Genomic DNA, 26,496 nt, shown 5'->3' with positions numbered 1-26,496 from the left:
CGTCATTTTTGTTGCCGGCAAGAGGTTATCAATCCCAGAGGGCGGTGGAACATCTGGAAAAGAAGGTGTATTCGATTTTAGAAAATGCCGAATTTGGAAATACCTGAAGCGATCAGCTTGCTGTAGATTAAAGGAGCTACACAACTGAGCAAAGCTGGAAAATGTACCCCCACTGTATAGATCCCCCATTGTGCTAAGACCTTGTTTTTCCCAACGAGAGAATCTGGCGTCAAGCTTTGCAGGTTTGAAAAGTTCATTATTACATATTGGGGCGTTGAGGAAGCGTGTCCCAGCCAGAGTGTTCCTTTATTTGCTGCCAGATTTTCAATGTGGATATGACTATCGGTCGGGTGATCTGTGTATTGTTTGGGTTTCAGTCTGTTGACATGGCATACCAAGGCTTTTAAGGAAGAGGAGTGACATGAGTATGATTCCAGTTGGCACCATTGAGTTTTGGGACAAAAAGCCCAGTACACAATTTTCTGCAAATTGGCTGCCCAATAGTAGCGCTGTAAATTTGGGAGCCCCAAGCCACTCACCGATCTACTCTGTAGTAGGGATTTTTGAAGCCTTGGAGATTTATGCTCCATATAAAGGAGGAGAATACACTGTCAATGTTGCGAAAGAAGGACCTGGGTAGGAAGAGAGGTAACCATTGAAAAAGGTACAGCTATTGTGGGACAATATTCATTTTAATACTTTGTATTCTCCCTGCCAATGTGATCTGCAGGCTGTTCCACTTTTGAAGATCTTCCCTAACTTTTGAGTTGAGTGCAGCAAAATTATCGTCAAATAGTAGTGATATTTTTTGAGAAATGTTGATACCTAAATATTTAAATGTTGTCGGGGAGCGATTGAATGGTACGTCAGACTGTGTAATATCTCCTGCCATATGATTAATAGGAAAAAAGTCACTCTTTCCTATGTGAGCTTCTATCCAGAGAACATGCCAAAGGTCCTGAGTGTCCTTAGAATGTGAGGAATGGCTGTTTTGGGGTCCGACACATAAATTAGCAGGTCATCTGCATCCAGTGACACTTTATGCTCCACCCCCACTTTCATAACACCTGGAGTGAGTCTGTTGGTTTTAAGAGCAATAGACAAAGGCTCAATAGCTACAGCAAAGAGGAGGGGGGGGGACAACGGACAGCCTTGGCGTGTCCCCCACATTAAAGGGAAAAATGTGGACCTGATATTATTTGTACATACACATGCTTGGGGGGACACATACAGCAAACACACCCAAGCTATAAAGTGCTCTCCAAAACCGAACTGGCGGGGGGGAAAAATAAGTAGTTCCATTCCACCTGGTCGAAAGCCTTTTCGGTGTCCAGAGAGATGACCCCCTCTGCAACAGGTGTAGGGGATGGAGAGAAAATTATATCCAGGAGACATCGCACATCTGTGAATGAGTGACGGTTCTTGATAAACCCGGTTTGGTCTTCTGATATGACAGTTGGTAGAACAGTTTCTAGTCTGCGTGCCAAAACTTTTGCCAGTATTTTAACATCCACATTGAGGAGTGAGACAGGACGGTATGATGAACACTTATCTGTATCCTTTCCTTTTTTTATGTATCAGAGATATGGTAGCTTGTCTAAGAGTGGGTGGTAATGTGCCTTGCTGCAGAGAGTCATTAAACATCTCCAACAAGAGGGGGGCAAGCTGTTTAGAACACTTGTAAAAAAATTCTACACAGAAACCATCAGGCCCTGGAGATTTCCCACTATGCATCAGTGCAATGGCTTTGGTTATCTCAGCTACACTTATGGCGGTTTCTAGGATGTCTTTATCTTCTGTTGATAGGTTTGGTATGCTGTGTTTTGAAAAAAAATTCAACATTTCAGAATTGTCTCTTGTAGAGTTGGGAATAGAAAGCCCTGAAAGGGTCATTGATCCCAGACGGGTCAGTTATTATCTGACCTGAAATGTTTTCTATTTGAATAATCGATTGTGAGGCTAACCTACCCCTTAACTGCTGTGCAAGAAGACGCCGTGCTTTCCCCCCGTGCTCATAAAAGGTGCCCCGTGTTTTGAACAAAAGTCTCTCTGTCTCCTTTGTTGATAGAAGATTGAATTCTGTCTGCTTTTCCACTTTTTCTTTGTACAGTTCTGCTGTCGGAGCCAATGCATAACGTCGATCTAGATCAGCGATCGATTTTAGTAGTTCTTCCTTTTGTTTCTTTATTGTCCTGTTAATATGTGCAGAATATGAAATTATTTTGCCTCTAAGGACCGCTTTCAGAGTCTCCCAAAGTAAACTGGGGCTAACATCATCGGTTTGGTTGGTTGCTAGAAACGAAATTATTGTCTGTGAAATAGAGGTACAAAAGTTAGAGTGTGAGAAGTGTGGGGTCAAATTTCCAGGGACGGAATTCTTTGGGTTGGGACTTAAAGTTCAAGTCTAGAGCTAGAGGAGAGTGATCTGAGTTTACCCTTGCCAAGTATTAAGCAGAAACTACTAGGGGATGAAGCGTTTTATCTATGACAAAATAGTCTATGAGAGAGTGAGACTTATGAACGTGTGAAAAAAGGAGAACTGCTTGTCTGTTGGGTGTAGAGCTCGCCAGGGGTCGACACAGCCATATTGGTTCATGAATTGTGATAAGGTCTGTGCCATTTCAGAAGGGGTTGTGGCTTTAGGGTTTGACTTATCCAATAGTGGGTTCATTACAGTGTTCATATCACCACCAAGTATCAAATAATGAGAATGTAATTTGGGTATTGAAGAAAGAAGCTTCTTCATGAAATCCTCTTCGTCACAATTTGGGGCATACACGTTCACTAACACCACTGGGTGTTGACACAAGGTGCCAACCACTATTATACACTCACTGGCCACTTTATTAGGTACACCTTGCTAGTACCGGGTTGGACCCCCTTTTGCCTTCAGAACTGCCTTAATCCTTCGTGGCATAGATTCAACAAGGTACTGGAAACATTCCTCAGAGAGTTTGGTCCATATTGACATGATAGCATCACGCAGTTGCTGCAGATTTGTCGGCTGCACATCCATGATGCGAATCTCCCGGTCCACCACATCCCAAAGGTGCTCTATTGGATTGAGATCTGGTGACTGTGGAGGCCATTTGAGTACAGTGAACTCATTGTCATGTTCAAGAAACCAGTCTGAGATGATTCGAGCTTTATGACATGGCGCGTTATCCTGCTGGAAGTAGCCATCAGAAGATGGGAACACTGTGGTCATAAAGGGATGGACATGGTCAGCAACAATACTCAGGTAGGCTGTGGCGTTGACACTATGCTCAATTGGTACTAAGGGGCCCAAAGTGTGCCAAGAAAATATCCCCCACACCATTACACCACCACCACCAGCCTGAACCGTTGATACAAGGCAGGATGGATCCATGCTTTCATGTTGTTGACGCCAAATTCTGACCCTACCATCCGAATGTCGCAGCAGAAATCGAGACTCATCAGACCAGGCAACGTTTTTCCAATCTTCTATTGTCCAATTTTGGTGAGCCTGTGCGAATTGTAGCCTCAGCTTCCTGTTCTTAGCTGACAGGAGTGGCACCCGGTGTGGTCTTCTGCTGCTGTAGCCCATCTGCCTCAAGGTTCGACGTGTTGTGCGTTCAGAGATGCTCTTCTGCATAACTCGGTTGTAATGAGTGGTTATTTGAGTTACTGTTGCCTTTCTATCAGCTCGAACCAGTCTGGCCATTCTCCTCTGACCTCTGGCATCAACAAGGCATTTTCGCCCACAGAACTGCCGCTCACTGGATATTTTCTCTTTTTCGGACCATTCTCTGTAAACCCTAGAGATGTTTGTGCGTGAAAATCCCAGTAGATCAGCAGTTTCTGAAATACTCAGAACCAGCCCGTCTGGCACCAACAACCATGCCACGTTCAAAGTCACTTAAATCACCTTTCTTCCCCATTCTGATGCTCGGTTTGAACTGCAGCAGATCGTCTTGACCATGTCTACATGCCTAAATGCATTGAGTTGCTGCCATGTGATTGGCTGATTAGAAATTTGCGTTAACGAGCAGTTGGACAGGTGTGCCTAATAAAGTGGCCGGTGAGTGTATATTGCCCATTATTATCACAAATAGTTTCAGCAGGAGTAAAGGGCATATTTTTCCTAATCAATATTGCAGCATCTCTTGTTCTAATATTAGACTTAGAGTGAAAGATCAAACTTAGCCAGGGTCGACTTAATCATGGATGATCAATAGTGCGTAGATGAGTCTCTCGAAGGAACATAATATCTGCTTTAAGATCTTTTAAGTGTGAGAATATCCTTGCTCTTTTTACAGGCCCATTAACACCCCCCACATTCCAGAAGGTCATTCGAACCCCACATCCCCCACCCGTATTTACACCACTGTTAGCCATAATAATTGTTTACCTGAGAGTGATTGTGGCATATGCAACAGACCCCCCCCCCCAAAAAAAGGAGAGGAAAAACCAAGAAATAAATAAATAAATGGTGGATGGAGCCCATATCCCCTTACCCTACCCTTCCACCCCTCCCCCCTATGCCCACTCCCCCAAACGGAGTGAGCAGCAGGAACATAACACTTCTTGAAATCCGGAAGAACATACCTAGGCACTCTACTCTCCTACTGGTGGAGTGAAACTAAGAGCATTCAAATCAACAAAATTAACGCTAAATTATATGAACCAACTGTTGGAAATTGGGCCAGTATAGTTATATAATACACCAAAACTCAAAACTCTACAAGCCCCTATACCTGACTTGACTTTAAAGTGTATAATTATTTTTTCTTTTTTTTTTAAAGACCAATCTCCAACCCGACAACATAGGTGTATGGTGTAGAGAAAAAATAGAAAACATAAAATAATAATAACGGAAGAAAATAAAATTATTTCACCCCAAATTTGTACTCACATGAGACCATAGGAATGTTTTCATAGCACCTTACTGTCAGTTCCAAAAAAAAAATTGCGTGTCCTAATACCGTGTCCTTAGCGGTGCCTTTGCCTCTCCTCAGCCGGTTAAGTGTTCACTGACAAAGCGCTCTGCGTCCTCCGCATTGCTGAACTTGTATTCCGCTTTCTGATGAGTGACACAGAGCACAGCGGGGTACCGGAGGTGAACTTGACAGCCTTTTGGTGTAGTTTCGCCTTGACAGGGTTGAAAGTGGCCCGCTTTTTGGCAAGTGCGTTGCTCAGGTCTAGAAAGATGAAAATCCTCTGTCCCTGGTACATAAGCTGCCCTTTTTTCCGTGCAATTGCGAGAACTCGCTGTTTCTGTTGGAAGCGCACGATAATGGGTCTGGGTCTCTCCCCTTCCGCAGGCTTAGCCCTCAAAGTCCTGTGTGCCCTGTCCAGCTCGGGCGGGTGGTAAACGAGCCATCCTGAAGCAGGTCGACAAAGAACTGTGACATGAAAGTGGTAGCTGCTCGCCCCTCACGTCCCTCCGGCAGGCCAATGATGCGCAAATTGTTACGGCGAGACTTGTTTTCAAGGTCCTCTGTTTTCTCCAATAGCTCCTTGTTGTCACGTTGTAGTTTGTCCACCTGTTTTTCAAGGCGGTCCAGCCTGTCGCTGTGATCCGACAGGCAGACTTCCATTTCAGTGATGCGAGGTTCATAGGCTTCGAGCTTCTTACATACCGCATCCAGTGACAAAGTTAATGGGTGAGAGTGAGGCTTGAATCTCAGACATGATAACCGCCCGATTTTTCTCCAGTTCAGATTTCAGCAAGGAGGTAGAAAGTGTCATGACCTCTTCTGAGTCCCCGACCGCTGCTGTTTCGACATTGGCTAGCTTCGTTAGCTTGGTAGACTTGGGGACGGTTTTCACTTTTGACGTCGCTTTTTGCTTGCCCGACAATAGTGAATTGCGACCTATAATTTTTTTCAGTCACACTCTTAAAAATTTTGGTCGCACTCTCGAGCCCTGTTTTCACTTGATCTCATGTAGCTTCCCAGGTTAGAGTCAAGCCAAGGTGCTTTAACAGATCTGACGGTGAGTTTTTTCTATGGGCGTGTAGAGGAGCTCAAGCAGGAGTCGTGACAACTTTTTCTTTCGGCTACACAACGTGCACCATTTATTCCTTCCACCATTACAACAATAACAAAACCCGCGCAGCGGAAGTGTGTCACTGTAAACCCGGACCGAGGAAACAGCAGCTGTAAACTAACGTTCCTACTAGCTCAATAAGGGGAATTATGTAGCCCCATAACCACTACACACGTCCCCCCAGGATTCGCCTTAATACGAAAAGTCAGTGTGGCGAGGGGGGCGGATCTCTCTGCCCCAACGGCTCCGCTGAACAGGAGCTGGGGGCTGGTTAACCACAGGCAAGGCAGCAGAGTCCTCACAGCTGGACCAGGGAAAGGGAGGGGCTGGGGAAGCAGGGGGCGGCTCGCCGGGGGAGGGGGGCAGAGCCGGGGGGCACCCCCGCCGTGGGGGCAGGGCAAGACCAACAGGGCAGTCTAAGTCCAGGTGAGCAGGCTTGAGGTGGTCCACAGAAACCCGCTCCAGCCTGCTGCCAACCTCCACCACAAAGTGCTTATCTCCAGTGTCCCGTACCCGAAATGGGCCGTCGTAGCGTGGCTGCAGGGGAACGCGGTGCGCGTCGTGACGGATGAAAACATACTCCGCCGACCGCAGCTCCGTGGGGACATAGGACTGAGAGTCGCCATGCTGAGAAGTGGGGACCGGTGCAAAAGCCCTGGCCTTCTCCTGCAGCGCAGTCCGTTGGCATCTGGCGGACCAGGGAGCTGTGGCGGTGGGAAGGAAATCCCCCGGGACCTGAAGTGGCTGTCCGTAGACCAGTTCGGCGGATGAGGACTGGAGGTCCTCCTTGGGAGCCGTCCTGAGCCCAAGCATGACCCAAGGCAGTTTGTCGACCCAGCGGTCATCCTTGAGGGTAGCCTGCAATGCAGCCTTCATCGAGCGATGGAACCTCTCGACCAATCCATTCGCCTGAGAGTGATATGCTGTGGTGCGATGGAGCCTCACCCCTAAATCCGCGGCGATCTCCTCCCAGAGCGCTGACGTGAATTGCGGCCCTCTGTCCGAGGAGAGGTCAGATGGGGTGCCACAGCGGGCGACCCAGGTTCCGATGAACGCTCGGGAAACCTCAGGCGCTGTCGTGGACGAAAGCGGGACGGCCTCTGGCCATCGCGTGGTCCTGTCGACCATGGTGAGCAGGTATGTGAAACCACGGGAGGGGGGTAGGGGGCCTACCAGGTCCACATTCACGTGGTCGAACCTCCTCTCAGGGAACCGTGAAAGGTATCAGGGGCACTTTGACGTGCCGGAGCACTTTGGAGCGGTGGCACTCCACACAGGTGTCAGCCCAGTCCCTCACATCCTTTTTGAGTCCATGCCAGACAAACTTTGCCGCCACCAACCTCTGTGAAGGCTTTCTGCCAGGGTGAGACAGCCCATGGACTGCGTCGAAGACCTGTCGCCTCCAAGCAGTTGGAACGACTGGTCGGGGCTGACCCGTAGAGATGTCGCACAGGAGCGTGGCGCCGGCGTCGTCGAAAGCCACATCCTCCAACTGCAGCCCTGTGACGGCGGTCCTGCATGCCTGCACTCCTGGGTCGGCGGCCTGGTCAGCCGCCATCTGGCTGTAGTCGAGTCCCAAATGGGCGGCACCAGCGATGGCCCGGGAGAGACAGTCAGCGACCGGGTTGGACTTCCCAGCGACATGCCTCACGTTGGTGGTAAACTCTGAGATGTAGGCCAACTGTCGCTGCTGGCGGGCTGACCACGGCTCTGCCACCTTGGCCATCGCGAACTCCAGCGGTTTGTGATCGACGAAAGCCGTGAACTGACGGCCCTCCAGTAGGAAACGAAAGTGCCTAACAGCGAGGAAAAGGCCAAGCAGCTCACGATCAAAGGTGCTGTATTTGCGCTCTCTCAGGTTCAACTGCCGGCTGAAGAAGGCAAGCGGCTGCCACGCACCGCTCACCCACTGCTCGCAAACCGCGCCGACAGCGTAGTCCGAAGCATCCGTCGTGATGGCAATGGGCGCTCCAGACACAGGGTGTGCCAGCATCGCCGCGTCAGCCAGGGCGGCCTTCACGTCCTTAAAAGCTGTGTCCCTCTCTGCAGACCAGTCCACAGCGTGTTATGGGGCTGTGCCCTTCAGAGCCTCATATAGGGGGCGGAGGAGATCGGCAGCCCGGGGGATAAACCGGTGGTAGAAGGACACCATGCCAAGGAACTCCCGGAGGGACTGGGCCGTGTGTGGGTGTGGAAAGTCTGCGACGGCCTCCACCTTAGATGGAAGGGGGGCCGCCCCCTCCTTGGTGACCCGGTGGCCCAGGAAGTCGATGGTGCTCAGACCAAACTGGCATTTGGCCGGGTTAACTATCAACCCGTGCAGGCTGAGTCTCTCGAAAAGGGCTCTGAGGTGGGACAAGTGCTCGGACACGGAGGTGCTAGCAACCAGGATGTCATCCAGGTACACAAAGAGGAAAGGCAGGTCCCGCAACACTGAGTCCATGAGGCGTTGGAAGGACTGCGCGGCGTTCTTAAGCCCAAACAGCATGCGCAGGAACTCGAACAGTCCGAACGGAGTTGTCACAGCCGTTTTGGGGACATCGGCGGGATGGACGGGCACCTGGTGGTATCCACGGACGAGGTCCACCTTGGAAAAGATCACTTTCTCAGCCAGGTGGGCAGAGAAATCTTGGATATGAGGGACCGGGTAGCGGTCCGGTGTTGTTGCGTCATTGAGCCGACGGTAGTCACCACATGGACGCCACCCACCGCCAGGCTTAGGCACTAAGTGGAGGGGTGAAGCCCACGGGCTGCTGGAGCGACGGATGATGCCGAGGCGCTCCATGTTCTCAAACTCCGCCTTGGCGACAGAGAGCTTGGTCGGGTCGAGGCGCTGAGCTCAGGCGTGCACCGGCGGGCCGGTGGTGACGATGTGGTGCTCAACCCCATGTTTGGTCGTAGATGACGAGAATGTGGGCTGAGTGAGGTCAGGGAACTCGGAGAGAAGATGGAGAAACACGTCCTCATTGGAGAGCATGCTGGACAGCCTGACGGAGCCTGTATCGCTGAGTGCACATGCGTGTGAAGCGAAGGTGACGGCGTCAATCAGGCGTCGATTCCTGACGTCCACCAGCAGCCCATGAGCACAAAGAAAATCTGCACCGAGGAGGGGAAATGCCACGTCGGCGGTGACAAAATCCCAGCTGAACCGCTGTCCGTTAAAACACATGTCAATGTGCCTCGTGCCGTACGTACGGATAGAGCTGCCGTTAGCAGCTTCCATGGGAGGGCCGTGAGCGCCCGACAGGGCGTCCACACTCGATGCAGGTACGACACTCCTCTGCGCCCCAGTGTCGCATAGGAAACGCCGCCCTGAGATGGAGTCTCGCAGGAAAAGTAGCCTGTTGTCCTCCACGCCGACGCCCATGGCCACTAGTGAGGGCCGGCCTTGGCGTTTCCCGACGAGCTGAAATTGCACGGGGAGGTGCACTTTTTCGCCTTGGCCCCGAACTTTGCATGGTAAAAGCACAGGCTGGGTTCCTGTCGCCGACCAGGGGTTGCCGCGGCGACCACCATGGAGTCACCAGGTGGTGGTGTGTGGGGGTGGGCAGGGGTGAGCGCGGACGCGCAGTGCTGCTGTTGGCTGGCCAGGAAAAACTTGTCAGCTTCTTCAGCTAGCTTGCGGCAATCGGTAATGCTGGTGTTAGCCAAAGCGGTCCGCACCTGAGCAGGCAGTTGTCGCAGAAATAGTTGGACAAAGAGGAAATCAGGTGTGTGCGCCAGGCCCAGCAGATTCAGCATTTTGTCCATGAGCTCGGATGACTTGCTGTCACCCAAGCCTTGCAGAGAAAAGAGACAGTGGGCCCTCTCGGCGTCGGAAAGTTCAAAAATCTTCAAGAGGTGATCTTTGAGCCCCTTGTATTTGTCTGCCGCCGGAGGATTTATAAGGAGACTCACCACTCTAGTTGCAGTCGAACACCCGAGCGCCGATACCACGTAGTAGTATTTAGTAGCATCATCCGTTATTTTGCGGGTAGCAAACTGCGCTTCCGCCTGGGCAAACCAAGTCGTTGCCGATGACTCCCAGAACGCTGGTAATTTGAGAGAAACCGCGTTGATTTCGTCAACCATGTTCGTTCGACAGATTGTCTCTGATAACTACCAAGAGACAAACGTCGGGGTCACCAGTGTAGAGGAGCTCAAGCAGGAGTCGTGACAACTTTCTCTTTCGGCTACACAACGTTTACATTACAACAACAACAAAACCCGCGCAGCGGAAGTGTGTCATTGTAAACCCGAACCGAGGAAACGGCAGCTGTAAACTAACGTTCCTACTAGCTCAATAAGGGGAATTATGTAGCCCCATAACCACTACAGGCGCATGTTTGTCACAGACAGGAAAATAACTTCATAAATTCATGTAGGGCAGCTTCAGTATGAGTAGACTCAAATACACTCTCTCATGGTGTGTTGTACAGGTCTTCAATAAATACATTATCACAGAACATTTTATAGATTCTTTCATATATAATTTTAGGCCCCGCTTTGGGGACACTAACTTTTCTTGCCATAGTAATCATGTTGTGATTACTGGATCCAATTGACACCGAAACAACTTTTGAGCATTTGTCCGCTGAATTTGTGAAAATATGATCTATGCAAGCAGAGGATAATACACCTGATTTGTTGATGTTTATTCTGGTTGGTAGGTTTACCATTTGGTTTAAGTTACATAGAGTGGCAAAGTCATTAAGCTTTCTTTTCATAGGGCAGTTTTTTGAGATCCAGTCTATGTTTAGGTCCCCTACGAAATAAATGTCTGTCTGTGTCAGAAACATTCTGAAGCATTGTACAGATTATTTTCAAAGATGTACAGTGTCAGAGTTAGGTGGTCTATAGCAGCAGCATACTAGTAATGGCTTAAGATGCGGCAGGTGAACCTGAATCCAGATTGCTTCCACATCTGGCCAGTTAAGAGCTCCTCTTATACTTATTGGAATGTGTTCTTGTATATAAATGGACACTCCTCCACTGTGTGTTCTATCAGGTCTAATTATAATGTAACCTTGTATAATTACCTCAGTATTGTCAATTGATTCATCCAAATGAGTTTCAGAATTTGCGACTATGTGTAGATCATTTTCAAACATTATAGTACTCAATTAATTTACCTTATTTTTCAGACTACAGATTTTCAAGTGGGCAACTTTAAGTCCTTTTCTAGGGAGTTTAATAGACATTTAGTTTAGGTAAAAAGACAGAGCACTTTTAATTGATGTTATAACCTACAATTATAATTGTGTGAGTGGAGCAGATAATAGTAAAGTCAGTTATGAAGATTTGAAGAAAATGTCAGATCGATAAAAAAATCAACAGAGTAAAAAAGAACACAGAAACATATATATATATATATATATATATATATATATATATATATATATATTAAAAAAACAACACATGACTAGAACAACAGAATTGTGCTACTATGTAAATTTGTCCAAATCCTTCAAGCTGCTGACCATTAACACTTTTGCCTGCTCAGGTGTACCATTTAGCTTTATGTAAATTTTGCAATTGGAAAATTTACATAAAGCTAAATGGCACACCTGAAGAATTGCACACGTCCATGTAGCTTGTATTTTTTTCTTTTTGCATAGGTACCGAGCACTTTTGGCAAGCTCAGTGTTGCTCTTGGTTAGATAGATGTTCATTAAGGTAAACATTTGTTCCTTTGAGCATCTTACCTTGTTGCAGAAGATTGATTTTGAATTTTCTATTTGCAAACCTCTTGATGATCACTGCTAGCTTGCTTTTGTCTTTCTGGGAGAGAGGGTGACAAGCTTCTGTATTGTCCTTGTTTCTACTAATTCCCTTGTCTTCGAGGAACTCCACTACCTGCTGCTCCACCGAGTCCAACTCCTGGTCACTGGGCCCTGCTCCCTCCCTCTTGACCGCGGAGTTCACTGCGTTAGCGAACAACCTTGGTTACATCGGTAGTCCAGTAACAATGATGTCGTTCATTCAAGTGTATTGTTCTAAATCAGATAATCTACTTTCCAGTTGCACAATCTTCACATCTTTCTCCTTGTTTTGCGTCTTTATTTCCTTGATTTCCTTTATGTCCATGAAAGTGTCTTGCTTATTTGTCATAGCTTCCATTTGGTGTACCATGAATTCCACCGATTTCCTTAATTCCTCATTCAGTCTTTTTAATTCTTCAACGTCTCTTTTCATAGCCATTCTGCCACAGCCTTTCTACCAGCATCAGACTCACCCCTCTTGCAGTCCTCACCGTGGCCCACACTGGTCTTCCGAGTCAACGCTGACAGCTAAAGCTAGCCAGTCAATGCTAGCGCTGCTTTGTTGTTTCCTCCTACAAAAACTTCCCTCTGATGACTAACTTTTTTTTTTTAACCTTGTTAAAATATATAGGTAAAGCAACCAGGATCTTAAAGTGTAGCATAAAATTGTGGCTAAAAACTAGATAAAAAATTCAGTTTATGACAGAGGTTCTACAACGCTGATGGTACATGGCGATGCATGCCAACTAATAGTAATAGAAGCTAGGTTTAGAGGAGAGGTGATGATTAGCAAGCAGCAGTATGGTTTCATGCCACAAAAGAGCACTACAGATGCGATGTTTGAAGGCCAGAAGGAGTTACATTGTGTTTTTGTAGATTTAGAGAAAGCATATGATGGGGTGCCAAGAGAGGAGGTGTGGTATTGTATGAGGAAGTCGGGAGTTGCAGAGAAGCATGTAGAAGTGGTGCAGGATATGTACAGTACATCCGGAAAGTATACACACCCTGTAGCGCCGCATTATGTAATAACGCCACATTATGTAATAATGTAATACATTTTCACATCATTATGTAATAACGCCACATTTTGTAATAACTTGCCGCATTTTGTAATAAAATTCTTGAATGCGATATGTAATAAAGTTTGCCGCATTTTGTAATAAGTTGTTACATATTGCAACCAGTTATTACAAAATGCATATTGTTACACTTTTTTATGAAGAAAATGTAATAATTTGGTGCATTATGTAATAAACCACCAAAATTTATGTCTTGATTTGAAAAAAACATAACGTCAGAACAACATTGATTTTAAGCATTCTAGCATGACTCAACTAAGAATTAATTTTTCTAGTAAGATGTTTCATTAGTCAAAACTTATTCAAATATAACTGTTTATTATAATCATAGAGAATGTGTTTGAATGTTCAGAGACAAAAACTGCACTAAATGCGTGTTACAGACACACACATTATCAGTGCACTGAAATGTCAGGAGACATACACACATCTGCATTATGTTAAACAAATATGTGATTAGAAAGCAGACAAAAGATAAAAACAAATATGAAACAGAAAAAGTAATGCAGTTTAATTAATTTAATAAACCATCAAAATTATTGTCCATCTGCATTCATAATATGTATAACAATTAGGAAAAATTAAAATTCTCTAACTGGACTAGCATTATACATTGTTTTTTGGTTTGGTTCACAACATAGTGGTGATAGCATGTGTGCGTGTACTAAAGCCAGCCACCAGGGGGAGATCCAAACACTTTGGCTTCAGTTTTGCCATGCCCTCTGACCACTTAAGATGGAAAATATTTGAAAGGCAACACGATGAAAGGTATGAACAAATATCAGATTTCAGACTCAGAGAATCTCTCAGAAATGTACACTACCGTTCAAAAGTTTGGGATCACCCAAACAATTTCGTGTTTTCCATGAAAAGTCACACTTATTCACCACCATATGTTGTGAAATGAATAGAAAATAGAGTCAAGACATTGACAAGGTTAGAAATAATGATTTGTATTTGAAATACGATTTTTTTTACATCAAACTTTGCTTTCGTCAAAGAATCCTCCATTTGCAGCAATTACAGCATTGCAGACCTTTGGCATTCTAGCTGTTAATTTGTTGAGGTAATCTGGAGAAATTGCACCCCACGCTTCCAGAAGCAGCTCCCACAAGTTGGATTGGTTGGATGGGCACTTCTTTGAGCAGATTGAGTTTCTGGAGCATCACATTTGTGGGGTCAATTAAACGCTCAAAATGGCCAGAAAAAGAGAACTTTCATCTGAAACTCGACAGTCTATTCTTGTTCTTAGAAATGAAGGCTATTCCATGCGAGAAATTGCTAAGAAATTGAAGATTTCCTACACCGGTGTGTACTACTCCCTTCAGAGGACAGCACAAACAGGCTCTAACAGGTACTATTTAATGAAGATGCCAGTTGGGGACCTGTGAGGCGTCTGTTTCTCAAACTAGAGACTCTAATTTACTTATCTTCTTGCTCAGTTGTGCAACGCGGCCTCCCACTTCTTTTTCTACTCTGGTTAGAGCCTGTTTGTGCTGTCCTCTGAAGGGAGTAGTACACACCGGTGTAGGAAATCTTCAGTTTCTTAGCAATTTCTCGCATGGAATAGCCTTCATTTCTAAGAACAAGAATAGACTGTCGAGTTTCAGATGAAAGTTCTCTTTTTCTGGCCATTTTGAGCGTTTAATTGACCCCACAAATGTGATGCTCCAGAAACTCAATCTGCTCAAAGAAGTGCCCATCCAACCAATCCAACTTGTGGGAGCTGCTTCTGGAAGCGTGGGGTGCAATTTCTCCAGATTACCTCAACAAATTAACAGCTAGAATGCCAAAGGTCTGCAATGCTGTAATTGCTGCAAATGGAGGATTCTTTGACGAAAGCAAAGTTTGATGTAAAAAAAATCGTATTTCAAATACAAATCATTATTTCTAACCTTGTCAATGTCTTGACTCTATTTTCTATTCATTTCACAACATATGGTGGTGAATAAGTGTGACTTTTCATGGAAAACACGAAATTGTTTGGGTGATCCCAAACTTTTGAACGGTAGTGTATGTTGTTTGATTTGCAACTAATATGAAATGCTAACAGATTAAAGCCCAAACTTTTAAGTTAGTAACCATGATCTAGTTAGCAATGATAAGCTAAACTAGCAGATGCTAGATTGGTTTTAGAAAGTTTCTGAAATGACAGATTAATTTCGGGGACCAATAACATCAAACTACTGTAAGTTACCGCTATAACATAATACAACAACGTGATATATTCAATTAAACAAAATATTTTTTGACAGCTCTACAGTTCAGCATAATTGTGGCCTGTACCCTTTGGGTTGTCTGCATGGGATATGGACAACAACAATCAATGACTAAAGATGTCTATGAAGTCATTGTGAAGAAACTAAAGGGAGAGTTCAATGTTCCTGTCAATGCACGTACAAGAGTGCAACAAAGTGCTCTGGTGAGGCTGTGGAGAAATAGGAATCTCTACTCTCTGAGCAAGGATGGAGAGACCTTGCTATGTGCCGGGAAGCCAGTAGCTATGAAGTCTGCAGTTGGTGGCATTGTAAAAAAAGGTCTGGATGACACAAAGGGATCAGGTGCGAGGAAGCTGAATAAGCGACTAAATGAGCAACACTCTGGCATTAGTGAAAGAAAGGTTCAAAAAACACTGGACTGCTCCAGACGCTACCAACTCCACAAGGCTAGATTTGGAAATAAACCCATTCCGAGGCCCATCAGGGCCAAAGAAGTACAGGATCGGCATCAGATTGACCTCCTTGATATGGGAAAGTGGAAGATCAAGCATGGCCATTTCACATATCGATACATCCTCACTGTGATTGATGTCTTTAGTCGATACACATGGCTTAAACCATTAAAAAGTAAAGACAGCTCAGAGATTGCAAGACATCTTTATGATATCTATACTGAACTTGGCCCACCTCAAGTTTTGCAGCATGATCAAGGCAGAGAGTTTAAAGGAGCTGTGCGAAGGCTGATGGAATCAATGCAAGTGAGAATAATTGAGAGTTCACCGTACCATCCCCAAAGCCAAGGAAAGGTAGAGAGGACCCACAGAGTGCTGAGGAAAAAGATCATGTATGACCTTGTGAATTGTCAGAGGAAAGGGGTTAACTGGGTTAAACATTTGCCGTCATATTCCCGAGTGCTAAATGAAGACCCAAAGGAAGTTTTAAGTTGGATGTCTCCATTTCAAGTATACTATGGGAGAAAAAGTAACACGGTGATGCATCCCCTGGCAGGTTCTCCATCCAGTGTCATTGGTGAACAATCCACGAATGATCCACAAAGTAATTTACCCTCCCTGAAACAGCGGCTCAGATTTGAGGAAAAACGAAGAAGACAAAGACAAATGGCAAAGAAAGCCACTGAGCATTGCAGTAAACGGATGATCCGGCATGCATCTAAACAAAATCCTCCATCTGTTTATCATGTCAGTGAAGCTGTTTTGGTGAGAGTGAAAGATGGTGCCCATCGAGTTTCGAAACGGTATCGCGTGTTGCCTGGTAGGATCATGAAACATAACATAAAGCTTTCAAAATACAAAGTTCAGTTCAAGATTCCTGGTGATGCTTAAGTGCAAGAAAAATGGTTCACATCACACTACAAAGGGCAGCTGAGATTTTCAATGTCCAATTTCTCATTATCTCCACACTGGGAACTGATGCCTCTTCTATTATATCTCAGTCTAACACATACTCAGAAAACTTGCCATTGCTGGGTCATTGGACATATTGCAGAGGAGCATGGAGCACATTATCTCAGTCTGGAGGGGTCAGTGTCTTCATTCATTGAGAATATTGTGGAAGCTGAGAGGGAAAGGACATGTCAAAGATATGAGAATGGATCAAACCAAGACGATGATGAACCAGATGTTCTCCATGATGATGCCCTGAATGAATGTCATGATGCTACGTTTGTTGAAAACCATCACCATTTCACGGATGAACCAGATGACTGTGCTCTGGATGAACACCATCATGATCCCCTGGATATACCCCATGATGATGCCCTTCTATATGATGATGGAAATTGTGACATGCCCAACCTGCCGACAGAATTGCTGGCATATGTTATTCAGTTGACACTACATGCTGACATGTCAATGCTCTGTGTATTCAACAGGGTTTCTAAACTTTTTCAAGACCTTGCCTCACGATTTCTTCCTCAAATCTACATCAGGGAATCTTTAGCTGAAAGCCTTCAGTTGGAACATGACAGTGACAGTGTCATTAGTATTATGAAGCTATATAAATCAGCTGGACGTGGGAGTGGTCTCTCAGCGAGATTAAAGGAGCTATTTGGAAAAAATAGCAAGTGGATGAGGGCCTGGGTCTTGTTGAGGCACACAAGCTGTGGACATTTCAAAATCAAGGACATTTTTTGGAAAACATAGTATGGGAAGGAAGGAAGGAAGGAGAGATATGATGTAAATAGTGAATGAATAAAGGAAAGAATGATAGGAGGAACTTCCAAATGTGACAGATCACATTTAACCTTGAACAGTATGTGTCTGTTGTACCTAGTTCAATAATTTTCTGACTGTTTATCTTTAATCTTACTAAGTGATGGTTGTTTTAAGAGAAGTTTATGTTGGAGGAAAAGGTATTTCTACTGTTGCTACTAGAGAAGATGTTTTTTTTTCAAGTCGTAAGTAAATTTCTTGTATATTGGAAATATTGCAAATCTTTTTGTTAATCGGCAAGTGTGGCTAGCCTTCTTTTTTATTTTAATAACATGATTAGAAATATCTCATTTTGATTTGAAAGATTGTTTAGGCTGTTTTTAGTCAGTTTATACTATTGTTAACCACTATAGAAAAGGACATCTATGTTGCATTAACACAAATGGAACTGGAATAAAGTTTTTTCTATTCCATATTTGTTTCTGTCTTTTGTCTGCTTTCTATCACGTATATATGCATAACATTATGCAGATGTGTGTATGTCTCCTGACATTTCAGTGCACTGATAATGTTTGTGTCTGTAACATGCATTTAGTGCAGTTTTTGTCTCTGAACATTCAAACACATTCTCTATGATTGTAATAAACAGTTATATTTGAATAAGTTTTGACTAATGAAACATCTTACTAGAAAAATTAATTCTTAATTGAGTCATGCTAGAATGCTTAAAATCAATGTTCTGACGTTATGTTTTTTTCAAATCAAGACATAAATTTTGGTGGTTTATTATTACATTTTCTTCATAAAAAGTGTAACATCCACATTTTGTAATAACCGGTGCAATATGTAACAACTTATTACAAAATGCGGCAAACTTTATTACATATTGCGTTCAAGAATTTTATTACAAAATGCGGCAAGTTATTACGACATGTGGCGTTATTACATAATGATGTGAAAATGTATTACATTATTACATAATGCGGCCTTATTACATAATGCGGCGCTACACACCCTTTCACTTTCCCCACATTTTGTTATGTTACAGCCTTATTCCAATATGGATTAAACTCCTTTTTTCTCTCATCAATCTACATACAATACCCCATAATGACAAAGCGAAAAAGGTTTTGTAGAAATTTTTGCAAATTTATTAAAAATAAAAAACTGAAATATTGCATGTACATAAGTATTCACACCCTTTACTCAGTACTTGGTAGAGGCACCCTTGGCTGCGATTACAGCCTCAAGTCTTCTTGGGTATGAAGCTACAAGCTTGGGACACCTATATTCGGAGTATTTCTCCCATTCTTCTCTGCAGATCCTCTCGAGCTCTGTAAGGTTAGATGGGGAGCGTCGCTGCACAGCTATTCTCAGGTCTTTCCAGAGATGTTCAATGGGGTTCAAGTCTGGGCTCTGGCTGGGCCACTCAAGGACATAACAAAATGTGGGGAAAGTGAAGGGGTGTGAATACTTTCCGGATGCACTGTATGAGGGAAGTGTGACAGTGGTGAGGTGTGCGGTTGGGATGACAGATGGGTTCAAGGTGGAGGTGGGATTACATTAAGGATCGACTCTGAGCCCTTTCTTGTTTGCAATGGTGATTGACAGGTTGACGGACGAGATCAGGCAGGAGTCTCTGTGGACTATGATGTTTGCGGATGACATTGAGATCTGTAGCGAGAGTAGGGTGCAGGTTGAGGAAAGCCTGGAGAGCTGGAGGTATGCACTGGACAGAAGAGGAATGAAAGTCATTAGGAGCAAGACGGAATACATATATGTGTGAATGAGAGGGAGGACAGCGGAATGGTGAGGATGCAAGGAGTAGAGTTGATGAAGGCATATGAGTTTAAATACTTGGGGTTATCTGTCTAAAGTAACGGGGAGTGCAGAAGAGAGGTGAAGAAGAGAGTGCAGGCAGGATGGAGTGGGTGGAGAAGAGTGTCAGGAGTGGTTGGTGACAGAAGGGTACCAGCAAGAGTTAAAGGGAAGGTTTACAAGATGGTTGTGAGATCAGCTATGTTATATGGTTTGGAGACAGTGGCACTGATGAAAACACAGGAGGTGGAGGTGGCAGAGTTGAAGATGCTAAGATTTTCACTGGGAGTGACGAAGAAGGACAGGATTAGGAGTGAGTATATTAGAGGAACAGCTCAGGTTGGATGGTTTGGAGACAAAGCAAGAGAGGTAAGATTGAGATGGCTTGGACATGTGTGGAGGAGAGATGCTGGGTATATTGAGAGAAGGATGCTGAATATGAAGCTGCCAGGGAATAGGAAAAGAGGAAGGCCAAAGAGGAGGTTTGTGGATGTGGTGAGGGAGGACATGCAGTTGGCTGGTGTGACAAAGGAAGATGCAGAGGACAGGAAGAGATGGAAACGGATGATCCGCTGTGGTGACCCCTAATGGGAGCAGCCGAAAGTAGTAGTGCTAAATTTTCCTTATACTTTTTTTTTTAATTTCACCTGTCACTATGTAAATCCTTGTTTAGCTGGTAGAGATGTATTACCGTGGATTAAAGCATGAATTAAATGACTAAAAATTGAATGTAAATCGGTAAAGAGAGGGTATAAGAACCCAGGTCTAAGATAATCATATAATTGATGGCATCTTGTCTACTCTATTTTTCTCTCACAGAGTGAACTGCCTGAGGTTGAGCAGGACAATGGAGGATCAACAGAGTCTGTGAAAGAACAAGAGATGAAGTGGACAGACCTGGCTTTGCAAAACCTCTATGAAAATACACCTAACACCGGAATTTAATGGCCTGATCTGGATAACCTCAGCCCTCTACCGTCCACTCTCCATCCAGCCAATGTGTCATTTCCTTGGACAGAAGAAAATTGGTTCAAGAACTAGCAAGATGTGACTTAACACGGGTGGTAAATTTATTTTTAAGAACTAAAATGCTTTTCTTAAATTACTTCTATAGAGTAAAATGAATCTATGTTTAGATTATAAATTAGGTTGCAATTTTTTTTCATTTGCATGTCCTTCCTGCAAGATGTGAGAAAATTATTTTACCATAAATGTCATTTCACATAAAATGGTCCCCAAATTGTTTTTGACCAAATCTCAGTTATTTTACAAAACTACTACTACTACTACTACTTTCAGCTGCTCCCGTTAGGGGTCGCCACAGCGGATCATCCGTTTCCATTTCTTCCTGTCTTCTGCGTCTTCCTCTGTCACACCAGCCACCTGCATGTCTTCCCTCACCACATCCATAAACCTCCTCTTTGGCCTTCCTCTTCTCCTCTTCCCTGGCAGCTCCATATTCAGCATCCTTCTCCCAATATACTCAGCATCTCTCCTCCACACATGTCCATGTCCAAGCCATCTCAATCTTACAGTTATTTTACAAAACTATTTGGAGTTATTCATACTGTAGTTATTGAGGTAAAACAATCTTCCAGGTCACTGCAAGGCAAAACTATATGAATTTAAAAAATGTGATTTGGAAGTCTAAATCTTTGATAAATACATATTTGCTATATTTATGACAGATTGGTCAGCACAACTGCTCTTAAACACGAGACCTATGAAATGACTCCCTGGGGGTGTGAACTTTTGCTTTGAAGTTGGTGGAGAGGGTGGCTTGAGTTGGGAGGTTGGTGTGGAGCACCTGCTCTTTGGGCATGTGCTATCCACTGCTATAATTTTTTAGCCCATAATTACAGATATTTTGATATTTACATTTCATACATTTTGATATTTAGACTGTTTGTACACACCTATAAAGAAATAGCAGTGGAAAGTGTGTTGTAATCGCAACACAGAATACATTGTACAAAATTAGTGTGTTTTTGTTGCATTGGGTCTGCTGCCACTTACTGATTACTTTGAGTGCCATTTCTCTGCTCAGACAGGAAGTTTAAACATGCAGCAGGTCAATCATGGAAGTTATCCAAGCAAGCCAGTTGCATTTTTACTCCTTTTCACCTTTGTTTTCGACCATAAAACGGCTGTTTTGTAAGTATATATTGTTAATGATGTTCAACATTATTCCATATTTTGGACAAAATAAACAGTTTGACAAAATGTTGCTAGCTTCTGATGTGACCACAAGTTCTTTTTCTTTTTGTGTTCACAATTTTACAAATCTGCTTTATTAAACTGCCCAATCGAACCAGCCAACTGTTCATTGGAGGACAATAAAACATTTATTTTGACTAGCTGAATAACTAACAGAAACGTTCTTAGTGAAGACCGCATAGAAAGAGTAGTATGGTGGAATAACACAAGTAGGAACAGATATTGCTATAAACTGCTCCAGAACCGAAACTTCAATTAAATCCAAATATTACCAACAACCACAACTTTAACAAGACATCAATTACAGAGAAAAGTGGTTATAATTTTTGGTGTAATATACCTGAATGCCATATGCCTTGAATGCACACAAATAGGCTATTCACAATGTGATTGCCCATGAACATGAGCTGTTGTTTACTGCTTGTATGTGTGACAACAAACTACTTTAAACGATTCTTTGCTTTGCGATTCTTGTAATTTTAATGTGATACTTGCTGGTTGAGTTCTGCAAGTGGACCTGGAAAAAATCATTTTAAAACCGTCTACTCAAAAACCAATGTCTTGGAAATGTGTCATGTTTGGCTGCCAAGTGGTGAATTAAAGTTTACATTCCTTTCCAATGGAAGCTTAAATGTGTTTGTGTTCAACTAGGAGGTCTAGGGAGCATGAGTGAACATATACCCCCTGGTTTAAGTATGCTGAGGCAGAGCACACACAACTGATGCATTATCTGAGAATTTACAGATGTGCAGGTTCACTAAAACCAATCACTTGGTAGACCCTTTTAAGCTGATTGGAAATCCATCCATCCATTATCTGAACCACTTATCTGGCTCTCAGGGTCGCGGGGATGCTGGAACCTATCCCAGCAGTCATTGGGTGGCAGGCGGGGAGACACACTGGACAGGCCACTAGGCCATCACAGATTAATAATTGTTAAAAATATTTATTGATGTTTTTTCTTGGACAAAAGTACATATATTGACTTCTTAGATAATGATACTTTGGAAATGAATTCATAACTGCAGGTGTGCTTTGATTACAGTTGGGATTGGAAACTTTCTGCTGAGAACTATAAAAACACTGTAAAAATGCAAATTTTTGAGTTAAACAAACATGGTTTATCATCTCAAGAAAGGTTGGATAGCGCTGCCCAGTTTTGGTTTACTTGTTTGTGGTCAGTGCCCAGTTTCTTGCAACTCATCCACAACAGCGATGTATAAGGCACCTTAAAAGCCGACAGAAGTTATGTGCTAACTGGTGGAGGACATTACCCTCCTTTTAAATATGCTGCACAAATTCTTAAGGCAATCAACTTTATTCATACATGTTCCAAGCTCCACATCTCACCTTAAACTTGAACAAATGTGAGTTGTTTGTTACCCACGTTTCTGAGAAACTCAAATTATTTGTTCCACTTGAGTCCTAGGTTTAATACTTTAAAATTATGGTTACAAAATACTGTGACATGTGATGTGAATTTTAACCATTAAAGAAAAAGCTTAAGGCAAACATTAACATGTGGTCCCAGAGCTCTTTCTCAAAAGGGAACACTTATCTCCAAAGCTGAACGTATCTCTCCACTTGCATACATTGCTCTTCCACAAAAGGTTAACTAAAGTGTGTAAAACTATTGTAATGTTGTTTGATGTCATTTTAGAAAAAAAATATGTTAAGAAGTTTGTCATTATGAACACTTATAAATCTGGTGGACTGAACTTTCTAGAGTTCTCCAAACTGAAACACTTGTTAAAATTGACTGGTTGTCATTTCTCTCAAACTCCATATTTTGGAATTTTAATGAAAAAAAAATCTTAGTTTGGTGGCCTGTCCTCTCTGTTACTATGAAATTATAATCCATCCATCCACCCATCTATCCATCAACCATCCATTCATCCATCCATCCATTATTATCCAAATCGCTTATCCTGCTCTCAGGGTTGCAGGATGCTGGAAACTATCCCAGCAATCATTGGGCAGAAGGCGGGGAGACACCCTGGACAGGCCACCAGGCCATCACAGGGCCCTATAAGTATTAATAATTAATAAATTAGGAAACTATAATGTAAAAAAAATTCTCCTTTCACTGTAAAATGCTATAATGGTCCCTTATCTATGAGTATACTTTTTCTTTCCAAAGTCATTTCCTGTCAATCAGGACATTCTATTGAATGAATCCATATTGTCCGAATTCTACCTCAATGCAACAGGCATGGACACAAGTCCATGAATACTGGGATGGCATCCCGCGCTTTACCTGTGCCCCGTCCATAGAGTTAGTGGTTTTTGTCTAAAATAAATGAAACTACAGGTGGCTGCAGCTAATATGACCTTGATGCCATAATGCCTCAGCTGTGAGGACCTCATAGCTGTGGACCAGAAGTCACATGATCTTTTCTGTGGGGTGAGGAGCAATGGAGCAAAAATGTGACCACCTACTATTTCAGCAGCCCATGTTCTGGAAGTAAATGTCTCACTAAATTTTGCCTCAGACATGTCACAAAAACCCAATGTAAACCGTTTTAGGCCTTGTACTGATTCAAGGTGCAACAAGATGAATCTTGGTCTTACAATTAAACCTGACTTACAAGCTCAATTGCAAGGGAACTTTAACAAATGGTACACCACTCTGGAAATGGCTGCTAGGGGTTCTCAAAGCACAGTAAGTTTAAAATGAATGGGGGTCAGTGGGTGAATGGCAGCTGGCTTCTAAAAAAAATTGCATAAGGTTGAGACGAGAGGCCATCATTATTGGAGCTTGACAGTACTTGGACATAGCACCTTTCAGATTTTAGGAAAATAAAACACGGTTGCTTAAATGTCGCATAGCCATGGCTGTACGCAGTTTTATTTGGTAGTTTCTATAATAACTGATTAAATCTGTTTGATGTAGTTCTGGAACAGATCTGAAACTTGGAAATCCCAAACAATAGCTGTTAAAATAGCCTTAAAGATTACTTACTCACTCTGACATTAACCATGTTTCCATACAATTTTATCAAATTTTGAGCAAGAACTTAAAATGTCAAAAGAAAATGTGAATTACAAATATTAAAAACAAACTTGTGCGAAGGGTCCAACATTGCTGATAGTGGTTGCTGAACCTCAGACGCACTCGGTGACTGACAGCCTGTTGAGCTAAAATGGTCCATTACACTTGAAATGTGCCCACAAATTTCATTTTCGTAATCATGAGAAAGAACCCATATTAACTGGTACTATCCAACACTAGCTTCCCCCCAGCCTGGCCTTATCCTTAATATGATTAGCACTACCATGACAACCAAATTGACACTGACTGGTTGAAAGTTTCAGTATCAAAATACAAGCCAATGTGTTACTTTCCCCAGGGATGCATGCCACTTTGCAATTGTGCATTAAGAAGTCCCCCATTGGTGTTGGTGGCGGTTTTAAGAGTTACTCTCCATAGAACAGTTCTGTATAGTCTCGTGCTCTACAAGTTACCTCGCTCCGCTTGGAATTTTCCAAGTTCAAGACCGAAGTAATTGAGACGTTACTTCGAGAACCTGGGATTTTGGCTGCTGCAACAGCCAATCACGGCTACTTCCGCGCCTGCACCCCGTTGGCTCTAGCATCAACCATTTTGGTTGCAACCAGACGCCTTTTAATGGCGTAGTGCTCTTGTCGTAGGTATCCCATTCATGCCCTGTATCCGCGCTCTGAACGAAATTTTACTAACTGAAACCCATAAAAATACTTTGATGCATTAGTAAAAAAGCGAACAGCCCCCACACACCTTCGGCTAAGTGTGCTGAGAAGGGGTAGTCTGCAATTACGTAGTATTTTAATGGGAGACCGTCCAGCTGGTCTAATTTTTAGGCTGAAGCCGAAACAGGGCAAAAATGCTTAAAATACACACGCGTGGCCAAGTTCCTTATTTTATTAAGCAAAACAAACTACATCACGAACTGCATCTCCAATAAGCATCTTAATTTACAGAGTTACACAAGTTCCAGAAATACGGGCGCTGGGAGGATCAAAACGGGTCTTCACTGACAGCAACTCGTGTCGCACGTCTTCCCTTTACACACGCAGCCGGAGGCGCACTTGGCGCAGCCCGATGGGCAGCATGGACAGCAGCCTGCAATGGGAGGGAGCAGTGGCCGTTTATTCTGCAGTGCAACACCACCTGGGTTATTTATCACATTTATGCAAAGACTACGTTCGTCAGAAGTTACGATACAAGCACTTGTAAAAGCTAGGAACTGAAAAGGAATCGTTTGAAAGTGCGACCATTTGGTTACATGCTGGTCTTCCAAGTTTAACCGGACACAAAACAAGGGTTTATGACTCCAGACTCTGGTATAAATCGGGTAGCCTACATCAGCTCATTTGACTCAACATATTTCCAACATCACAAAACCCAGGCCACACAAAAACGTTAACATTCATGTAACCGGTTATTTTTTTGCCCGGTGCGGGAATCTCGAATTCTTACTTTTCTTGCAAGTAGTACATGAACAGTTCGTGCAAGCGCAGGATCCACCGCAGGTGCAGGTTCCAGCTATAAACAATCACATCAGGTAAATTTAGCAGTGAAACAGATAAACAAAGCACATAGTTTTAGAGGAAAAACTACAACATACTCTTAGAGCAGTCGCAAGGATCCATGTTTTATCCGTACGTGTCACTTGATAGTTCCCAAACTGTCACAGGCTATGGTGGTAGAGTGTTTTGAAGTTGGCTGGCGAGAGTATGCTTTTTATAGGATCCCGGAAGTAACAGAATCGGGTGCAAAATACGTTGGTCGTGCACCCGTGTTTGCAAATGAGTAGTACACGACGTTGTGCACACGAGTTTGTTAACCCCAGAGACGCGTGATCCCAAAATTTATAGCATGTGGGGTTTTTGTAAATTACATCAGACATTTCCCAAGTGGCTCTTCAAGACCTAAAACCTATGATTAAAGCATTTGCAAAGAGAACACAGCATTTTGATAGAGGTTGAACACAGCAACAAGCGGTATGCTCCTAAACTAAACAATAAGCTGTTAGGGTCTTTATATCATCGTTCTCTGCGGGAATAAATCGCTTTTATAAACTGTATCGTTTACCCGAAGGCCCATGACCAAGCCAGGGACTGGTCGAAATGTCAAAATACACTGTTATTTACTCATGTTAAAATTCAAAGCTAATTCAAATCAAAAGAGATAACATAACCATGAATTCAATCCAATCTGTTAATTTTTCCGGACTTCTTATTTCAGTACGGCCACAAG

The 26,496-nt window shown here is 43.5% G+C and overlaps 2 protein-coding genes across 2 annotated transcripts in view; one reads left to right on the top strand and one right to left on the bottom strand.

Moving 5' to 3' along the window:
• The window catches only part of anapc13 (anaphase promoting complex subunit 13), a 43,580-nt gene extending 23,311 nt beyond the window's left edge, over nucleotides 1-20,269 (top strand). The window contains exon 2 of the mRNA XM_056281244.1: nucleotides 19,860-20,269. Within this exon, the coding sequence (XP_056137219.1) occupies nucleotides 19,860-19,985 (126 nt within the window). The 3' untranslated portion in view covers nucleotides 19,986-20,269. The remainder of the gene's footprint in view (nucleotides 1-19,859) is intronic.
• Nucleotides 20,270-25,143: 4,874 nt separating this feature from the next.
• Nucleotides 25,144-25,991, bottom strand: LOC130113669 (metallothionein B). Its single transcript, XM_056281246.1, has 3 exons — nucleotides 25,865-25,991; nucleotides 25,717-25,782; nucleotides 25,144-25,359 (listed from the first exon to the last, which is right to left on the bottom strand). Exons 1-3 carry the CDS (start codon nucleotides 25,887-25,889, stop codon nucleotides 25,268-25,270), a joined length of 183 nt encoding a protein of 60 aa, XP_056137221.1. The 5' UTR covers nucleotides 25,890-25,991; the 3' UTR covers nucleotides 25,144-25,267.
• Nucleotides 25,992-26,496: the final 505 nt, after the last annotated feature.

This window comes from Lampris incognitus, chromosome 6, assembly GCF_029633865.1.
Source record: "Lampris incognitus isolate fLamInc1 chromosome 6, fLamInc1.hap2, whole genome shotgun sequence".
In the NCBI taxonomy this organism is placed as follows: Eukaryota; Metazoa; Chordata; class Actinopteri; order Lampriformes; family Lampridae; genus Lampris; species Lampris incognitus.
This window is presented reverse-complemented; position numbering and strand designations above follow the sequence as displayed.

What these genes read in the sequence shown, in the direction of transcription:
- LOC130113669 (XM_056281246.1), bottom strand. Translation starts at nt 25,889, where the DNA reads ATGGATCCTTGCGACTGCTCTAAGA. An exon ending in TCCTTGCGACTGCTCTAAGA is followed by an intron (nt 25,783 to 25,864) that starts GTATGTTGTAGT and finishes GATTGTTTATAG; the next exon opens with CTGGAACCTGCACCTGCGGT. An exon ending in ATGTACTACTTGCAAGAAAA is followed by an intron (nt 25,360 to 25,716) that starts GTAAGAATTCGA and finishes CTCCCATTGCAG; the next exon opens with GCTGCTGTCCATGCTGCCCA.